Source organism: Coregonus clupeaformis, chromosome 13 (assembly GCF_020615455.1).
Source record: "Coregonus clupeaformis isolate EN_2021a chromosome 13, ASM2061545v1, whole genome shotgun sequence".
In the NCBI taxonomy this organism is placed as follows: domain Eukaryota; kingdom Metazoa; phylum Chordata; class Actinopteri; order Salmoniformes; family Salmonidae; genus Coregonus; species Coregonus clupeaformis.
Genome location: NC_059204.1, coordinates 39,852,549 through 39,870,263, shown reverse-complemented (window position 1 = coordinate 39,870,263; position 17,715 = coordinate 39,852,549). Strand labels below are relative to the sequence as shown.

The 17,715-nt window shown below is 44.0% G+C and overlaps 1 protein-coding gene and 1 long non-coding RNA gene across 2 annotated transcripts; both read right to left on the bottom strand.

The window, feature by feature from the left end:
• Nucleotides 1-3,249: 3,249 nt before the first annotated feature.
• On the bottom strand, nucleotides 3,250-9,563 carry LOC121579879 (mucin-5AC-like). The gene is made up of 4 exons (XM_041894830.2): nucleotides 9,118-9,563; nucleotides 4,724-7,827; nucleotides 4,101-4,175; nucleotides 3,250-3,997 (listed from the first exon to the last, which is right to left on the bottom strand). The coding sequence occupies exons 2-4, from the start codon at nucleotides 7,759-7,761 to the stop codon at nucleotides 3,736-3,738; spliced, it is 3,375 nt and encodes a 1,124-aa protein (XP_041750764.2). The 5' UTR covers nucleotides 7,762-7,827; nucleotides 9,118-9,563; the 3' UTR covers nucleotides 3,250-3,735.
• A 7,311-nt stretch (nucleotides 9,564-16,874) lies between these two features.
• On the bottom strand, nucleotides 16,875-17,715 carry LOC121580213. The gene is made up of 3 exons (XR_006002999.1): nucleotides 17,421-17,715; nucleotides 17,102-17,164; nucleotides 16,875-16,949 (listed from the first exon to the last, which is right to left on the bottom strand). It is a non-coding gene; the product is annotated as an uncharacterized LOC121580213 (long non-coding RNA).

The following is a 17,715-nucleotide window of genomic DNA, read 5'->3' as shown; positions in this document are numbered from 1 at the left end:
GGAGGTCGGGATCAGGCAGGAACCTTATAGCCAATAAGAGGGCAGATATGCATGTGAAGTTAGTCTTTTTGAATGTGCTACTTCAACCAAGCCCTGTATTTGAATCCTGAGCTACCTGGGGGTTCCCCCCCACTCCCACTATCTGCAGCATCATCCCCCTGGCCACTGATCCATGTTCCCTATTTATCCCCTGTGCATTGCTGTGCGCCAGCCTTCCTCCCAGTCTTCTCTGCCAGAACGCATCCTTGTCCCGGTGCATGCCAACCTCGCAACTCCCCAGACAGTAGCTCCCCTCAAATCCCCCCGCTGTCCCCAGGGAAGACCGCCAATAGCTCTCCATGTCAAAGTGAGTCGCTAGTCGTCTCCAGCTGAATCAAACCGGCAGGACCGTTTCCATATTTAGGGGAGAATGAGTGGAAGAGTCTGTTCAGTTTATAAGATTCTACTGGGAGATTCTAGGGACAAGACAGGAGAGAAAGGGCGGGGGTAAAAACAAACTCTTACACAAGAATGTGCGTACAAACCAATGCCCCCCAGAGACACGCACATTCTCTAATCTGCTGACCTGGGCCACAGATGGGGCTGCAAGTCATAAATGAAATACTTTGTTGAGCCATCATTATTTTGTGTCTCAGTAAAACACAGTACTATTGTCCTTTACATACAGTGTTTACTGCCCATGCATGTGTCACAAGCAGAGTTCTAAAATCCCATGGCAAACACCACAGAGGCAGGCCAAAGTACAAAGGTTCTTTATTATATTTAAATTCAGCTTTTACAATACACAGTATCCCTACGGCCCGATAAGAGAGATAAAATGGCTAGGATTTAGGGCTATAGGCTAACTATGAGCGCAGGGCAAACTAACACAGTAGTGGATTCACTCACAGAGCAGTGGCCAATATTTGTTAGATTCCTTCTGAGAAGTGTTCATTAGTCGCTACCTGAGAAGGGGTCGGTTGTCAATGGCAGTCGCTGGCTGTCCCCCTCTCCACACTGGCCGGCTACGTGGTAGCGTTGGGTGTAGCCTTTCGCAGCTGCGTCGGGCATGTCCCCAGTGACTGTAGTCGCAGGGGACAGAAAACATACAATTCCTTTAGTAGCACTATAGAGAGTGTTGTATGAATTGAGCTCTTGGTAGCATAGCTCAGTTGTCGGTGGCTGCTTGCTGGGCGGTCTCTCACTCTGCACCGGGCCTGCTGGGTTGTAGCATTGGGTGTAGCCTCTCACAATTACGTTGGGCGTGTCCCCCGTGTTAGCAGGCGAGGTGCACAAAAGTAACGAGGTGGCAGTCGAGAGGTCCCCAATACCGATCACACTGAAGGTAAGTTCCAGTTCCTTTTAACTCTAGTTCTGGGGCGTGTTTAGAAATTAGTTTGGGGAGGTAGGAGGTGATAGAGAATTGGCAACAGCTGTCTCAAATAATCAATATAGTCCATTCCTATCTGGGGGATCACAGCACACCATGCAAGCAAACAAATAGTTCATGCAATTCAATTTCACAAGTGAGAATGTCAGAAGTTAAGTAAAAGGCAATCATAAACAACCCACAGCGCACGTGATTAAAAGGCACTCATAAATAGGCATGATTAAAGAAAAAGACCTGCTGATTCTTAATATAAAGTAAATGGCAGTCTATAGTTTAGTAAGAGTCAGTATCACTTGTGACACAGGTACTGTTAAAATTAGGCAGTAATAAGCAATACAAGCAATAAGTAGCGGAGCAGTTTAGTCTAGAGTTATTTTTAAGAGGCATGGCCCTGTTTCAGTTACTCTGCTCTCTCTCTCTGCTCCTAGTAGGGTAATTACATTCTCTTTGCTAGCTGTCTCATTTCCAGTAGAAAGTTTATTTTACAAAACTTTCATCTCAAAGCCAGTTTGAACTCACTGGAGGTTCGTAGGCATCGTGTGCTAACAGAATAGGACAAGGATGAGCTTCCGCCACTGTTCTCTGCTTTTACATCTAACAGGACATGAACAACCTTACACTTAAAACTTCAACAGAGTTGTAGTATTATCTGTGTAACTGCACAAGCCTAAAGCACACACACAACATTATGCAATATTTTCCTCTCTACCCTTGCATGCAATTTGTGTCACTTCCTCTTTCTCTCCATCTCTCTCTCTACTATCAGACACAGTATACAATTAATAGATGAATACTCTGCCATTTCTGTTGACATTTATTCCTTATGGCGATGAGGCTTGTCCTGGGTAAACAATGTGAGGGATAGGAACAAGGAAGAACACACCATTTTATCAGTGCTAACAGTGCTCTGGAGCCAGGGGGGGGTGTGTGAGAGAGCGTATGAGAGGGGTAAGAGGGCACTGCTTTGTCCTTGTCATGCAGCAAGGCTGGCATAGCTGCCAGGGCTTCCCAAAGAAGAGTTCACAACAAAACACAGCCCATGTCTGACAGGACTACTCTAACAAGATGTCTCTCCTTGTTTTTCATGATCTCTGGGTCGAGATCAAACTTTTCCAAAATGGCATATTCCCCTAGGCAGCTCCTTATTTGTCAGAGGCTTTCACTAGCAGCATGAGCTAAGGTTATTAATGCTTCGTTGAAGCCTGCCATTGGGTGCTTTTTGGTTCAGTGTAGGAGGTTGTGTGTGTGTGCATATATACAGTATGTGTGTATGTGTACGGGTGTGTATCTGCATGTGCCCATGGAAAATTGCATTGTGGGATTTTCATGCTTCATTGCAACAATACATCCTGCCATTGTTTAACTCTGAAGCCTTTTAAGAAACCCTGTTAGGCTTTAGATTGTTTGGGGATTTAGAGACCTTCTGCACGAGCCTCTTCCCTTCTGGGAAAAAGAGAATGAAAGATTCTCCACTTTCAGGGACAGCTGGCTGGCTGCTGTGAACTGTCTAACTGTGTCAGGTGAGAGAACAGAGCAGGCCTGGATGACTACAGTATGTATGAGTTTGGTAGGAGGATTCCTGTGTAGCACCATGTGTGAGTGCTTCTATGGGTCCCTGTAACTTGTGTGTGTGTGTGTGTGTGTGTGTGTGTGTGTGTGTGTGTGTGTGTGTGTGTGTGTGTGTGTGTGTGTGTGTGTGTGTGTGTGTGCGTGTGTGTGTGTGCGTGTGCATGCGTGCGTGCGTGTGTGTTTTGTGCACGTGTAAGAGGAGGTGATTATATTACTTACAGGAAAAGATAGACAGATGGATATCAATAAGCAATATTACTTACATATGAAAAGAGAAAATGTTTACAGTATGTACTGCAGCTTTGGTTTATTTCAAAAAAAAAATCAGGTAGATACATTTACCCTGGGATAAGCTGGTAGGGGGAATCTGTAATTGGACGGCAACACTTAGCTACAAGATACTATAGAACATGACTAAGTGGACGTTTCATCTACTATATACTCTGAAAAATGGTGATTGCAATCTAGGAAACTTTTGGAAGTCATATCTAGTTCAACAAAACTATTGCATGTGCTTTGGACGAAAGTTCATGATTTTCATCTGAAGGATGATGTTTTCCCTTATGATATACTCTTGCTAGACTGGGCAAAGGTCTCTAGTTACTATTGGGGATATCCTGTTCATACTATGTTCTGATTGGACATTAGGGTGTCAATGAACCTTAAAGGAGCAAATCAGATTTCAGAACACCTATCATGTGAACAGGAAGTGACGTGTCTTCCACGATGACAAGTGCTGCTTGCTGTAATAGGGACATCATATCTTATATTTCAGGGGATACCTCATGGATAACATGCTAGGAGTTCAAATGATCTGGAGAGAGTTGGTGAAAGGAGGACTTTGTCCGCTGAATTTTTCTAGGCAGCCATCGGAAAAGCGTCTTGCACAACTTTTTGCTTTTAACCTTGGACTTGGTCATGGTCTTAGTGATGGCATTCGTCAGCAAGGTGGGGTTGTGAGGCAGGTAGGGGGGAAATGTTGGAGTGTTGTTGTCAGCCCTCTGAGGATTCAGAACCTCCAATAAACGTCTCTCTTGCTGCCTGAAGTCATACTCCACACTGCAGGGACAGAGAGATAGAGCAAGAAAGAGGGTGAAAACTGAGAAAAGCATAAACAGGAGGAAAGAGTCAAACCGATCTGACCATGCTTCCTGTGTTTCACCTGTAGACGATACAAGCAGTCTTCTGACAGGTGGAGCACTCCCTGAGGTCCTGCCCTGTCCTGTAGCATCGCCGACTGAAACAAAGAGCAGGAGATATAAAAGGCCAAGGGCAGTCAAAAACTTGATTTTCCTGTTTTATATACATTTCCACACTATGAGTTTGGAATAATACTGTGAAATTGTGAAAATTATGATAATGCCCTTTTAGTGTAAGAGCTGTTTAAAAAGACTGTCTGAAATTACCATGCAGTAAATTAGTTAATAGACCAATAAGAAAGAGAGTTCCAAACCTCTATGCCAGTAAAAGCTAATTTTCTGTATTCCCCTCCCCAATCAGACCACTGAGAAATTGCCCTTTGATAAGAATCTATTTTTGTTTATTTTTGACCATTGTAATTGAAAACAGTCACATGAATGTACTTAATTGTCACCCAGAAATTATATGATATTGAGATAAAAACGTCTGCATTGGACATTTAATAACACTATTATTAATAATAACACTCTCCTTTCTAATGTCATCCTGTTCTCCTTCTCTACTCACTCCTTCCCACCCCTTCTATCTCCCTTTCTTTTTCTCATCCTTTCTCGTGATCGCTCTATCTTCCTTCCTGTCTCTTACCCCATGCTGAGAGCTTGGCTCATCTCCAGGTCTTGGATGATGTTGAGAAGGGTAGTGATCTTGTCCTGGTTGGCTGCCAGGTTGGCCTCTACAAACTGCAGCCTCCGTTGGAGAGGGGCTGGCTTGCTGCACTGTGGGGAAGGGGGCAGCAGGGCTGCGTCTGCCGGGTGGGAGTGAGCCAGCCTGGGATCGTCTAGGGAGGGCTGTGGGGTGGTGCTTGACGATAAAAATGGTAATACTGGATGGATCATCTGGTGTGTCTGATTGGGATGGGTGAGGGTGTAGAATGCTAGGTGTGCCATGCGTGATGGCGGCAAAAGGCGGTTGCACTTGGGGTCTATGGCTGTGTGTGTGAGGAGCTCAGTGATGGTGTATGGACGGGCCTGTGGTATGAGTCGGTGTGTGGGGCTTGTGTGTTTGTTTGGCGTTGATGTGGAACTGAAGTCTGTGTTTCTGTGGTTTGGTGTTTTGGTGACGGGTTTGACATGTGCAGTAGTGTTCATCTGTGATGCAATGAGGGCCTTAGGGTCTGTTTGTGTCTGTGGTGTGATGGAAGGTGGAACGTCATTTGTGTATATCTGCCCGTCAAGTCTGAATGCGCTGGAGGGAATGTGCTCTGTGTGTGAATGTAGCTGAGGCTCAGACCCAGGTTTTAGGTTTGTGACAAAGTGTCCCTGCTTTTCTCCTTCTTTGTTTGTCTCCTTTTCAGTGATGCATTTTGGGAGGTTAGTGACCTGTGATGCATTGGACATTCTAGAGTGCCTTTCCTCATGTGTCTGTGATACGATGACAGGATTACAGTGTGTGTTTCTGTTGGAGACAGTCAGTAGTTTTGGATATACATTTGCGTGCATTATTGGTTCAACGACAAATCGTTTATGAGTGTTTGTGTGATAGGCAGTGGTTTGTTCAGTATGTGTCTTTATACATGTTACCTTATGTGATCTATTTGATGGGTCAGGTGGTTTATTGTGTTGTGTCTGTGTCATGATCAATGGTCTACAGTTAGTCAGTGATGTGGTTGAGGGATGACGCTGACTAGCTATGTGTAACCCATTTGAAGAGTGAGTGGGTGTAGTTGTTTGTGACGCGTTATCAACATTGGGGGGTGTTTTGGGGGATGTATAAGCTAAGTAAGGGGATATAGGTGTGTTTGAAAGGTTAGGGTTAAGGGACAAAGGCTTTGGGCGTGTTGTTGGGTGTATTGTGGTATAATAGTATGTGGGTGTAGTTGTGTGTGATGTGATATAAGGGTTAGCCAGAGTGGTGGAATATGGTGTGTTTGCTGGAGTTGTAGTTGTGTGTAATGTGTTAGCATGGCTAGGGAGTGTTCTATATATCATTGTGGTAGCTGTGTTTGGGAGTGTTGTTGTTGTCGGTGTGCATACAGGGGTAGGTGGTGTAGCTGTGTGTGCGTTTGCAGAGTTAGGGGGTTTAGTTGCGTGTGTGTTGGTGGGATAAGGGGGTGCACTTCTATGTAATGTTGTAGCAGTGATAGAAAGTGTTGTTGTGTGTGGTGTGTTTTCAGGCTTAGGGGGTTTCATAACACAGGATGGGTTTACATGGTTTGGAGGAGAGGTTCTGTGTGGTGGGTTTACAGGGTAAGGTTGAGTGTTTGAGGGGTTGGGTTGTGTATTTGGGTGTCTGGGTGTCTTTGGATGCTTACGGTGTGTGCGTGGCGTGTTTGGTCTTGTGGCTATGGCGATTTGGGGAGAAAGTTTGAGCGGTGTCGGTCGGGGAATCTTACTCAAGTGAGATGGGGTCTCAAGGAAGTTGGCATCTGCACGCCTGGGTTCAATTGTTGCCTTGGTGACTGTAACCATTGTTGTGTGTAAGATGGTTGTGAGGCTGGTTGGCTTGTCTGAGTGTGCATGTGAAGGTGTGTCTAGGGTTTCTACTGGGTCTCTGCTAGTGGAATGCAGGGGGTATGTAGGATGTGAGGTATAACTATTAGTCTGTTTCAGATCTCCATTTTGCCATGCAGGTGGTGGGTTTTCAGGCAGATTGGGTTTCCTGTCTTTGTTGTTCTGAATAGGGGGATTACAGTGGGGGTGGGTGGATAGAGAGTCTGTGTGTGTCCACTGGCTTTGTGTCCGATCCCTGTCTGCAATCCTCAGAGGAGAGAATGCAGAGTCTCTCTCTTTCTCAGTATGTGAAGTTGGAAGATGGTTTCTGTCTGTGAGTGAAGGAGGTGTTTTCATGGCTGTTGTTCCTTCAGGGCATGCAGAGGAAGGGCTCTTATCTCCCAGATTGGCAGCTCCAGCTCCATCTCCAGCTCCAGCGACCACAGTCTGTCTCCCTCCACAGTGGCTGCAGATCCGCTGGGGCATTTGGAGAGGTGGGAGAGCAGGTGGTCGTTCTGCATTCCCACAATATGAATGTGCCACAGAATGTTCTTTAGGTTTTGATTGGTCCCCTACTCTAGAGGACATGGTCGAGACAGGCTCCGCCTCATCACTGCCATCAATACAAATCCCTCCTATAGCCTCAGAGTCAACTACACTGCCATTTGTGTAGCGCATGTCCTGCCTTCCTTTGAGCTTGCTATTCCCCATGCCCCCTGATAAGTGTGGGTTAGTCTTGATTGCTCGGGCATAGCAATAAGTCCCACTTTTCCATTGGTTGAAGAGCACATTCTTTGTGAGCTTACTGGAAATTCCTTCAAAAGTCACACCCTTTTTGATCTTGGAATCTAAACTCCTCTGTTTTGAAAGAGCCACTCTTTCTCTGACACTCTTAGTCCGTCTGATTCCCTCCTCTTCCTTTGGCTCCTTTGGGATGTAGCCATTGGATTTGGGAGTAATCCTGCTGTCTGATTGCCTGGGGAATGGGCCAATTAGTTGTGTGCCCTGCAGGATGGGTGGGGCTCTTACACCGGGTGAAGTCTGCACTCCGATGCTGCACTGGGGACCCCATGTCAGTGGCAGCACTTCACCGGCCCTTTCCCCTCCTGCTGTCCTCCAACCACGCACCCCCACCAGGGCAGGAACTCCCAGTACTGGCACAGCAGTGGTCAGGTCAGCCGCCCGTCTCCCCATCACCTGGTCAACTGGCTCAGAGGCCTAAAATCCCTGGAGAGCTGGTGTCCACCTTTACCATCACATCTATTGGAAAAGTAAATGTTAGTTTACTGTGAAGAGCACATTTTCAAAAGTTATGTTTATAGTCACTTTGAATGTTTATTCTGTGAAAAGAATATGTACAGGGGAAGAACAATTGAATTCAAACAAAGTACACATCAAGGACACTGCCAAAGCTGCCCATATGCAGCAGAAATAGAGGACAAGCAGAGGTCTAAAGCTTTGATAGCAGATTGGAGATAGTCATGAATAATGGATCTTTTGTAGTCTACCACAGCTTAGAACAAAATAATATTAATATAGATGAATACACCTACACTGGCAATAGGAGACAATATTATGTGAGATAATGTGGGAGAGATTGTTTAAGTACTGTGAGCTGGGTTGCAGTGCCCTTATGACAACAAGGTATCACACAGCAGGACGGGGGGGGGGTGCAAAACAGTCAAGAAACAGTCAAGCTAATTGGAGTCCTTCCTATGACCCTTGTTTACTTTTAGCTCATTATATTCCGAACATAACAGCATGGTCTGCCCAGGCTGTGTTTTCTTCAGAGCTCATACTTCAGACATCATCTAGTCACAGCATGACTCCTGTGCTGACCTCCCTCCCTGTCTCCTCGGTTACCCGTGCCCACACTGGGCAGCCTCTTACACTGTCCTGTCCTCTCCTGCATTTAGCCCACCTTGGGCAGCAGATAATGTATGCATTTATGCTAACGACTTCATTAAAGCCTGACAAGGGGAAATTAATTAGTGGCTGTGTGTGCATTTAACTGACACACTATATGCCAGGGTAGCTGTATGTGTATGCGTGTGTGTGTGTTTATTTTACTGATGCATAGAACTACAATTCAGTGGCCAAAGCAAGGACAAAAGTGTGTGTGTGTGTGTGTGTGTGTGTGTGTGTGTGTGTGCATGCATGCATGCAACAACAAAAAAATCACACAGCCCACCCCAACCCACAGGCTTCATGCATTGCTGTCAGAATTACAGGCAGATCATCTATTCAATTGAGCCTGCAGGCACCACTTTTTGGCTGTCACATTGTGGATGTCACTTGGTTACAGTCCAACTGACTCCCATCTGATGTCACTCCGGAACAGTCAGTGAAAAATGCCTTAACCCCTCTTCAGACACAGCTGATAAAGCTGCCATTAATTCCCTAGCACAGGCAAGAGGGGTAAACTGTGTCATTTCATCACCATTAGATTATTGCTACCTCATTTATATCCAGGACAGTGCAATAAGAATCCTGTCCCATACCTTCACAGTCAATCTTGACGGGCTCACATAACATGTTCAGGTGACTTACCATTGTTAGCGTTTGTCAAGCCCTGGGTCTAGCTGTGGTTTTTCTCACTTTGTCCTTTAGGTGTTCTGGGTACAGATGTGGGGGTCACCCTCTCCCCCTTGCCCCCTCACCACCTTGTCTCCCTCCTCTGTACTCCTCTGCTCCAAGTCTTTGAGAAGGGGGGCACTGAGTGACTCTCTTTTGATAAGGTTGAATCCCTTCTCCCTTTCAGTCCCTCGGTGGCACACACAAACTCATATGAATATGCACTATGCAGGCAAACAGTGGTGCAAAGCCATATTCTCTGGTGGTTAGTATTCAAAAAGCTCTGAGTCACTGCTAATCTGGCTCCCTCAAACTAGGCATGTAGTCCAGCTCCGTCCTCAGTTTATTCCCTCTCTGCTTCTCTTGTTTTGGTCCCTCTCCTCCTTCCTGACTCCCTGCTCACATCACAGCAACATGATACACTGCCCTCCTCTCAGCACACTGTCCAACACTCCATATCCCTCACCCTCTTTCTTCGTCCCTCCCTCTCTCTATCCCTCTTTCTCTCTCACTATTCCCTCTCTCATGCGCACACACACAGATCTATGGCTGGGTGACGGGAGAGAGAGAGAGAGAGAGAGAGAGAGAGAGAGAGAGAGAGAGAGAGAGAGAGAGAGAGAGAGAGAGAGAGAGAGAGAGAGAGAGAGAGAGAGAGAGAGAGAGAGAGAGAGAGAGAGAGAGAGAGGTGACTACAATCACAAGGGAAGGGACTAGGTGAAAAGTACCATCAGACTTGGAAAACAAGACATGGCAAACTGCTGCAGGGTATCCCATCATCAGAGGTGACATGATCGTTTTCCCAGTGTCTCTCAACATATCATGTGGGTGATGAGGGTGTTTGACAGCAGTTTCTGTATACAAAACTTTAATGTTTGATCAGAAGATTTTGTGATACAATAAAAAAATATATATATTTTGCTAATTTGAACTGTTTTTTTTTTGCTAATATACTAGTGACAACATGTTATGCGTATGATGATATTCTGGAGGTAATACTTCTGCCACAGACTGTGTGTGTGTGTCCATAGAACCTTGTGCTGACAAAAACAGATCAAATGAAATACAGTACCCCTACACATAAATACTCTCTCAGAATATAAGATATTTCACAATTTGAACATTTTACAGCCAGAATTAATAATTTCACAACAGCAGCTATCAGGTAAAGCTACAGTGAAATCCAATATACATCTTCATAAAATGATGTTATGTTCTCTCTATGCAGGGAATCAGGATTATACTCTGTTTAACTGAAAAATTATTTGAAATAACCAAAAAGTTATTTTAACAGTGTGTACAGTGTAACGACATTGTTTAACTCTGAGGTAATTACAGCTTGATATCTTATAATTTTGTATTAACCCTTATTCTGAGTTGTAGTGCAGTCATGGATTGTTTATGGTTTTATTGGGTATTGCTGCCATCTACTGTCTCAAAATATACCACCCCACAAACACATGCTTATGATAAGAAGTTATTTCAATATGTTTAAGTTTTATATATCCATGAAACTCCAGATATTGGCCAATATAATATTGAATCACGCACAAGTGTCACATTTTATAGTTTTCAATCTTGCATTTTTTAGTGACAGTAAATTCCAGTTGTCGATTCAAGGATTATCCTCATCACAACATGTATGGTGTTCATTTCACTTTGGGAAGAGAAGGAAGTACGGTTATTTGGGTCATCAGCAAGCCTTTTCATGCATACCCCATCACCCTCCTCCAGATGAGGTACAGCTGCATTAGATGCAAACCTTCTATAACCAGCAGTATCAATTTCATCAACATACAATACTGACTTATCATTGATATACAGCTGGGCATCCATCTAGTTTTCACTGTTACCACAAAGGGTACATTTGAAGTAGCAGACCAATCTCACTGGTGCAGTGAAGAAACCTGTATCAGAGGAAAATCACAGCGAGATCAGTCCTCAGTCTCTCGCTAACATAGAGATGAGCTCCAGTTTAGCTTTTTATTATTCATACTTGTAAATACAATACCTGTAATTGAGTTCTAGTGGTTTCCGATGTTAGTGAAGATTTGTTTGTAGGCCATAGTGATTATACTGCTGAAGGGCCCTAATTCTCCACTGATTCCCATTGAGGTAGAGAATGCTACCTTTGGTCTGTCTGTCAAATTACAGGGACAATATACAGTACAACACATGAGGCATCATACGTTGGTTATTCTTCTGGATCTTCCTTGTTTCGTATTTCTCATGATGATTTTTGTGGTAATAGCTTCCACCAGGTTAGATATGGCTTTCATTAAGCATACTTCACGCCAGTCCTATTCAGTTTAGTTTTCATTATTTATCAAATTGAGACGTATACTATACATGTAGTTGCTGGTCATACAGGTGTGCAATCTGACTGGTATGTATTTTATTTAATGGACAATAATGGACCCAACCTATATACTGTATGTCATCACATTATTTATAATAAGTGCTAATAATATTTGCAATTGTGGTTTGGGGATGAGACACCTCATACGATACAATAATTTTACTGTTTTTACCTGCATTGTCTCTTTTCAGGTATTTGTATTTAATTGGGATCCCCATTAGCTTCTGCCAAGGCACCAGCTACTCTTCCTGGGGTCCAAACACATTTAAGCATTTACATTACATATAAAACAAAAGATAAAACAGTACATCATATAATATTATTACACCACTACATACAGTGCCTTCGGAAAGGATTCAGACCCCTTGACTTTTTCCACATTTTGTTAGGGTACAGTCTTATTCTAAAATTGATAACATTGTTTTTTGCCCTAATCAATCTACACACAATACCCCAAAATGACAACGTAAAAACAGGTTTTTAGAAATGGTTGCTAATGATAAAAAACGGAAATATCACATTTACATAAGTATTCAGATCCTTTACTCAGTACTTTGTTGAAGCACCATTGGCAGCGATCACAGCCTCCGGTCTTCTTGGGTATGCCGTTACAAGCTTGGCACACCTGTATTTGGGGAGTTTCTCCCATTCTTCTTTGCAGATCCTCTCAAGCTCTGTCAGGTTGGATGGGGAGAGTTGCTGCACAGCTATTTTCAGGTCTCACCTCAGATGTTAGATCGGGTTCAAGTCCGGGCTCTGGCTGGGCCACTCAACGACATTCAGAGGCTTGTCCCGAAGCCAATCCTGCATTGTCTTGGCTGTGTGCTTAGGGTCGTTGTCCTGTTGGAGGGTGAACCTTCGCCCCAGTCTGAGGTCCTGAGCGCTCTGGAGCAGGTTTTCATCAAGTATCTATCTGTAATTTGCTCCGTTCATCTTTGCCTCAATCCTGACTAGTCTCCCAGTCAATGCCGCTGAAAAACATCCCCACAGCATGATGCTTCCATCACAAGCCAGGTTTCCTCCAGACGTGACGCTTGGCATTCAGGCCAAAGAGTTCAATCTTGGTTTCATTGGACCAGATAATCTTGTATCTCATGGTCTGAGAGTCTTCAGGTGCCTTTTGGCAAACTCCAAGCAGGCTGTCGTGTGCCTTTTACTGAGGAGTGGCTTCCGTCTGGCCACTCTACCATAAAGGCCTGATTGGTGGAGTGCTGCAGAGATGGTTGTCCTTCTGGAAGGACAGATAGATAGGTTGTCCTTCTCCCATCTCCACAGAGGAACTCTGGAGCTCTGTCAGAGTGACCATCGGGTTCTTGGTCACCTCCCTGACCAAGGCCCTTCTTCCCCGATTGCTCAGTTTGGCCGGGCGGCCAGCTCTAGGAAGAGTCTTGGTGGTTCTAAACTTCTTCCATTTAAGAATAATGGAGGCCACTGTGTTCTTGGGAACCTTCAATGCTGCATACATGTTTTGGTACCCTTCCCCAGATCTGTGCCTCGACACAATCCTGTCTCGGAGCTCTACAGACAATTCCTTCGACCTCATGGCTTGGTTTTTGCTCTGACATGCACTGTCAACTGTGGGACCTTATATAGACAGCTGTGTGCCTTTCCAAATCATGTTCAATCACTTGAATTTACCACAGTTGACTCCAATAAAGTTGTAGAAACATCTCAAGGATGATCAATGAAAACAGGATGCACATGAGCTCAATTTCGAGTCTCATAGCAAAGGGTCAGAATACTTATGTAAATGAGGTATTTCTGTTTTTTATTTTTAATACATTTGCAAACATTACTGAAAACCTGTTTTCGCTTTGTCATTATTGGGTATTGTGTGTAGATTGCTGAGAAATTGTTTTTATTTAATCAATTTTAGAATATGGCTGTAATGTATCAAAATGTGGAAAAGGTTAAGGTGGCATGTCTTGTGGGGGTATTCATGGGTGTCCGAGCTGTGTGCTAGTAGTTTAAACAGACAACTCTGTACATTCAGCTTGTCAACACTTCTTACAAAAACAAGTAGTGATGAAGTCAATCTCTCTTCTACTTTGAGCCATGAGAGATTGACATGCATATAATTAATGTTAGCTCCCCGTGTACTTTTAAGGGCCAGCCGTGCTGCCCTGTTCTGAGACAATTGTAATTTTCCTAAGTCCCAGTTTTACAGTCATTTTCTTAATGGGTGCATGCTTATTAGTAACTGGAATAAGCAATTGCATAAATGTGTCAAGTGCAGCATCTGGTTGCTCCTCATTACATTAACATCATTTAGCAGACGCTCTTATCCAGAGCGACTTACAGTTAGTGATTACATATTTTTTTTATACTGGCCCCCTGTGGGAATCGAACCCACAACCCTGGCGTTGCAAACGCCATGCTCTATCAACTGAGCTACATCCCTGCCGGCCATTCCCTCCCCTACCCTGGGCCAATTGTGCGCCACCCATGAGTCTCCTGGTCGCGGCCGGCGGCGACAGAGCCTGGTTTCGAACCAGGATCTCTAGTGGCACAGTTAGCACTGCAATGCAGTGCCTTAGACCACTGCGCCAAACCACAGACCAACAAATATTCTTTACATCATCAACATAAGAATCACTACAAAACTTATTGTATGACCTCTTTCTCATACACTATATAAGTCCCAGCCTTTGGAACTTTGATTTTCCTAGATATGGCTACTATACTGTGATCCAGGCTCTGTCGTAGCCGGCCGCGACCGGGAGACCCATGGGGCGGCGCACAATTGGCCCAGCGTCGTCCAGGGTAGGGGAGGGAATGGCCGGCAGGGATGTAGCTCAGTTGGTAGAGCATGGCGTTTGCAACGCCAGGGTTGTGGGTTCGATTCCCATGGGGGGCCAGTATGAAAAATAAAAAAATAATAATGTATGCACTCACTAACTGTAAGTCGCTCTGGATAAGAGCGTCTGCTAAATGACTAAAATGTAATCACTACAGCCTATGGATTTGGATACTGCTTTAAAGCAAATTTCTGAAGCATTAGTAAAGATGTGATCAATACATGTTGATAATTTCATTCCTGTGCTGTCTGTAACTACCCTGGTAGGTTGACTGATAACCTGAACCAGGTTGCCGTCACTGGTTACATTTTGAAGCTTTTTCTTCAGTGGGCAGCTTGATGAAAGCCAGTCAATATTTAAATCACCCAGAAAATATATTTCTCTGTTCATATCACGTACATTATCAAGCATTTCACACATATTATCCAGATACTGACTGTTAGCACTTGGTGGTCTATAGCAGCTTCCCACCAGAGTGGGCTTTAGGTGAGGCAGGTGAACCTGTAGCCATATTACTTCAACAGTATTTAACATGAGATCCCACAGAATGTGGTTCTGAATATAAACCGCAACACCGACCCCGTTGGCATTTCTGTATTTTCGGTAGATGTTATAACCATGTACAGTGAGGGAAAAAAGTATTTGATCCCCTGCTGATTTTGTAAGTTTGCCCACTGACAAAGACATGATCAGTCTATACTTTTATTGGTAGGTTTATTTGAACAGTGAGAGACAGAATAACAACAAAAAAATCCAGAAAAACGCATGTCAAAAACGTTATAAATTGATTTGCATTTTAATGAGGGAAATAAGTATTTGACCCCTCTGCAAAACAGTTTCTTGAAGTTGGCCACCAGGTTTGCACACATCTCAGGATGGATTTTGTCCCACTCCTCTTTGCAGATCTTCTCCAAGTCATTAAGGTTTCGAGGCTGACTTTTGGCAACTCAAACCTTCAGCTCCCTCCACAGATTTTCTATGGGATTAAGGTCTGGAGACTGGCTAGGCCACTCCAGGACCTTAATGTGCTTCTTCTTGAGCCACTCCTTTGTTGCCTTGGCCATGTGTTTTGGGTCATTGTCATGCTGGAATACCCATCCACGACCCATTTTCAATGCCCTGGCTGAGGGAAGGAGGTTCTCACCCAAGATTTGACGGTACAAGGCCCCATCCATCGTCCCTTTGATGTGGTGAAGTTGTCCTGTCCCCTTAGCAGAAAAACACCCCCAAAGCATAATGTTTCCACCTCTATGTTTGACGGTGGGGATGGTGTTCTTGGGGTCATAGGCAGCATTCCTCCTCCTCCAAACACGGCGAGTAGAGTTGATGGCAAAGAGCTCGATTGTGGTCTCATCTGACCACAACACTTTTACCCAGTTCTCCTCTGAATCATTCAGACGTTCATTGGCAAACTTCAGACGGCCTGTATATGTGCTTTCTTGAGCAGGGGGACCTTGCGGGCGCTGCAGGATTTCAGTCCTTCACGGCGTAGTGTGATACCAATTGTTTTCTTGGTGACTATGGTCCCAGCTGCCTTGAGATCATTGACAAGATCCTCCCGTGTAGTTCTGGGCTGATTCCTTACCGTTCACATGATCATTGCAACTCCACGAGGTGAGATCTTGCATGGAGCCCCAGGCCGAGGGAGATTTACAGTTATTTTGTGTTTCTTCCATTTGCGAATAATCGCACCAACTGTTGTCACCTTCTCACCAAGCTGCTTGGCGATGGTCTTGTAGCCCATTCCAGCCTTGTGTAGGTCTTCAATCTTGTCCCTGACATCCTTGGAGAGCTCTTTGGTCTTGGCCATGGTGGAGAGTTTGGAATCTGATTGATTGATTGCTTCTGTGGACGGGTGTCTTTTATACAGGTAACAAACTGAGATTAGGAGCACTCCCTTTAAGAGTGTGCTCCTAATCTCAGCTCGTTACCTGTATAAAAGACACCTGGGAGCCAGAAATCTTTCAGATTGAGAGGGGGTCAAATACTTATTTCCCTCATTAAAATGCAAATCAATTCGTAACATTTTTGACATGTGTTTTTCTGGATTTTTTTGTTGTTATTCTGTCTCTCACTGTTAAAATAAACCTACCATTAAAATTATAGACTGATCATGTCTTTGTCAGTTGGCAAACGTACAAAATCAGCAGGGGATCAAATACTTTTTTCCCTCACTGTATTGCTACCACTGTATCATCAAATGTATTATCTAAGTGAGTTTCAGAGACAGTCAGAATATGAATGTCATCTGTTACAAGTAAGTTAGGTAGTCCACTTCCTTCCCGCTAACTGTCAACCTGGCCTCCATTGTGGAAAGCTACATTGATTGTGCTGAAATGATTGACAATACTGTTTGAGTAAGGGGATTTCTAAATGTACAGCCTAAGATAAATATTAATCAGCAGTCTATTTCACCTTCATTGCTTCTCTTCAGATCTTCCACCTGGCTCTCACTGCTTCTCAGCCTGGCCTCCATTAATCATAAAAAATACATATATTGTAATAATATCTTGAGGTTATGCTGACTAATAAACGCATAATCACAAAATCATACACTTGTGTAAAAGTGTTATTGTATTATTTACTTGTACCTGCTTTGTCTTTCTCCATCTTCTCCTGTTAAGCCTCTGCAGCTGTTATTTTGGTCTCGATCACTATGAAAATACATGAATCAAACAAACAATGACAACGGAATCAGAAATAGAATGAGAATAAAATGTGAAAGGGTTGCATATTCGTACCAGAGTACCTGACAACAATTTTTGATTGGACTATTTTTTCAAACGTTGACAATTATTAGGCCTACCTGTATTCCTCCTTCAAGTTTCCTCTACTTTACCCTCGCTGGCATTGAGTCTTGTCTCCAGGCCTAAGGCAACAAATATTTTAGTATTATTCATGAATTCATGTGAGAATTAATTAAGCATTTTGACCATTTAAAGTTATCTTTATATTTGACCTGCATTGCCATTCCTCAGTTCTACCACTTGGCTCTCACTGTCTTTCAGTCTAGCCTCTGTATCTAAAACAACAATAAAGTAAAACATGCATCACTTCTCCCTAAAATAGATCATATTGGCTACAATATAAATGAGATTTTGGCCATTCGTACATGTACAACATACCTAGACCTGGTATTTTCAACTCCTCCACCTGACGTTTTGTGACAGCTATCTCCACTCTCTGATCCATCACAATGTCTCTCAGTTCTTTCAGCTCAGTCCAGAGGTCAAGTGGGTTAGTTGTCTGTTTGTCATTGGAGGCACCAGCTTCATTTCTCCCATTCTGATCACTCTCTACCTGGCTCTGTCCCTCTTCATTGACCCCCAGCTGACTTCCTCATCATCTTTCTTCCCCTGTGCCCCACCCAGAGAAGCAAGCAACACCCGAGATACTACTAAAACCCTGATCTTCAGTACA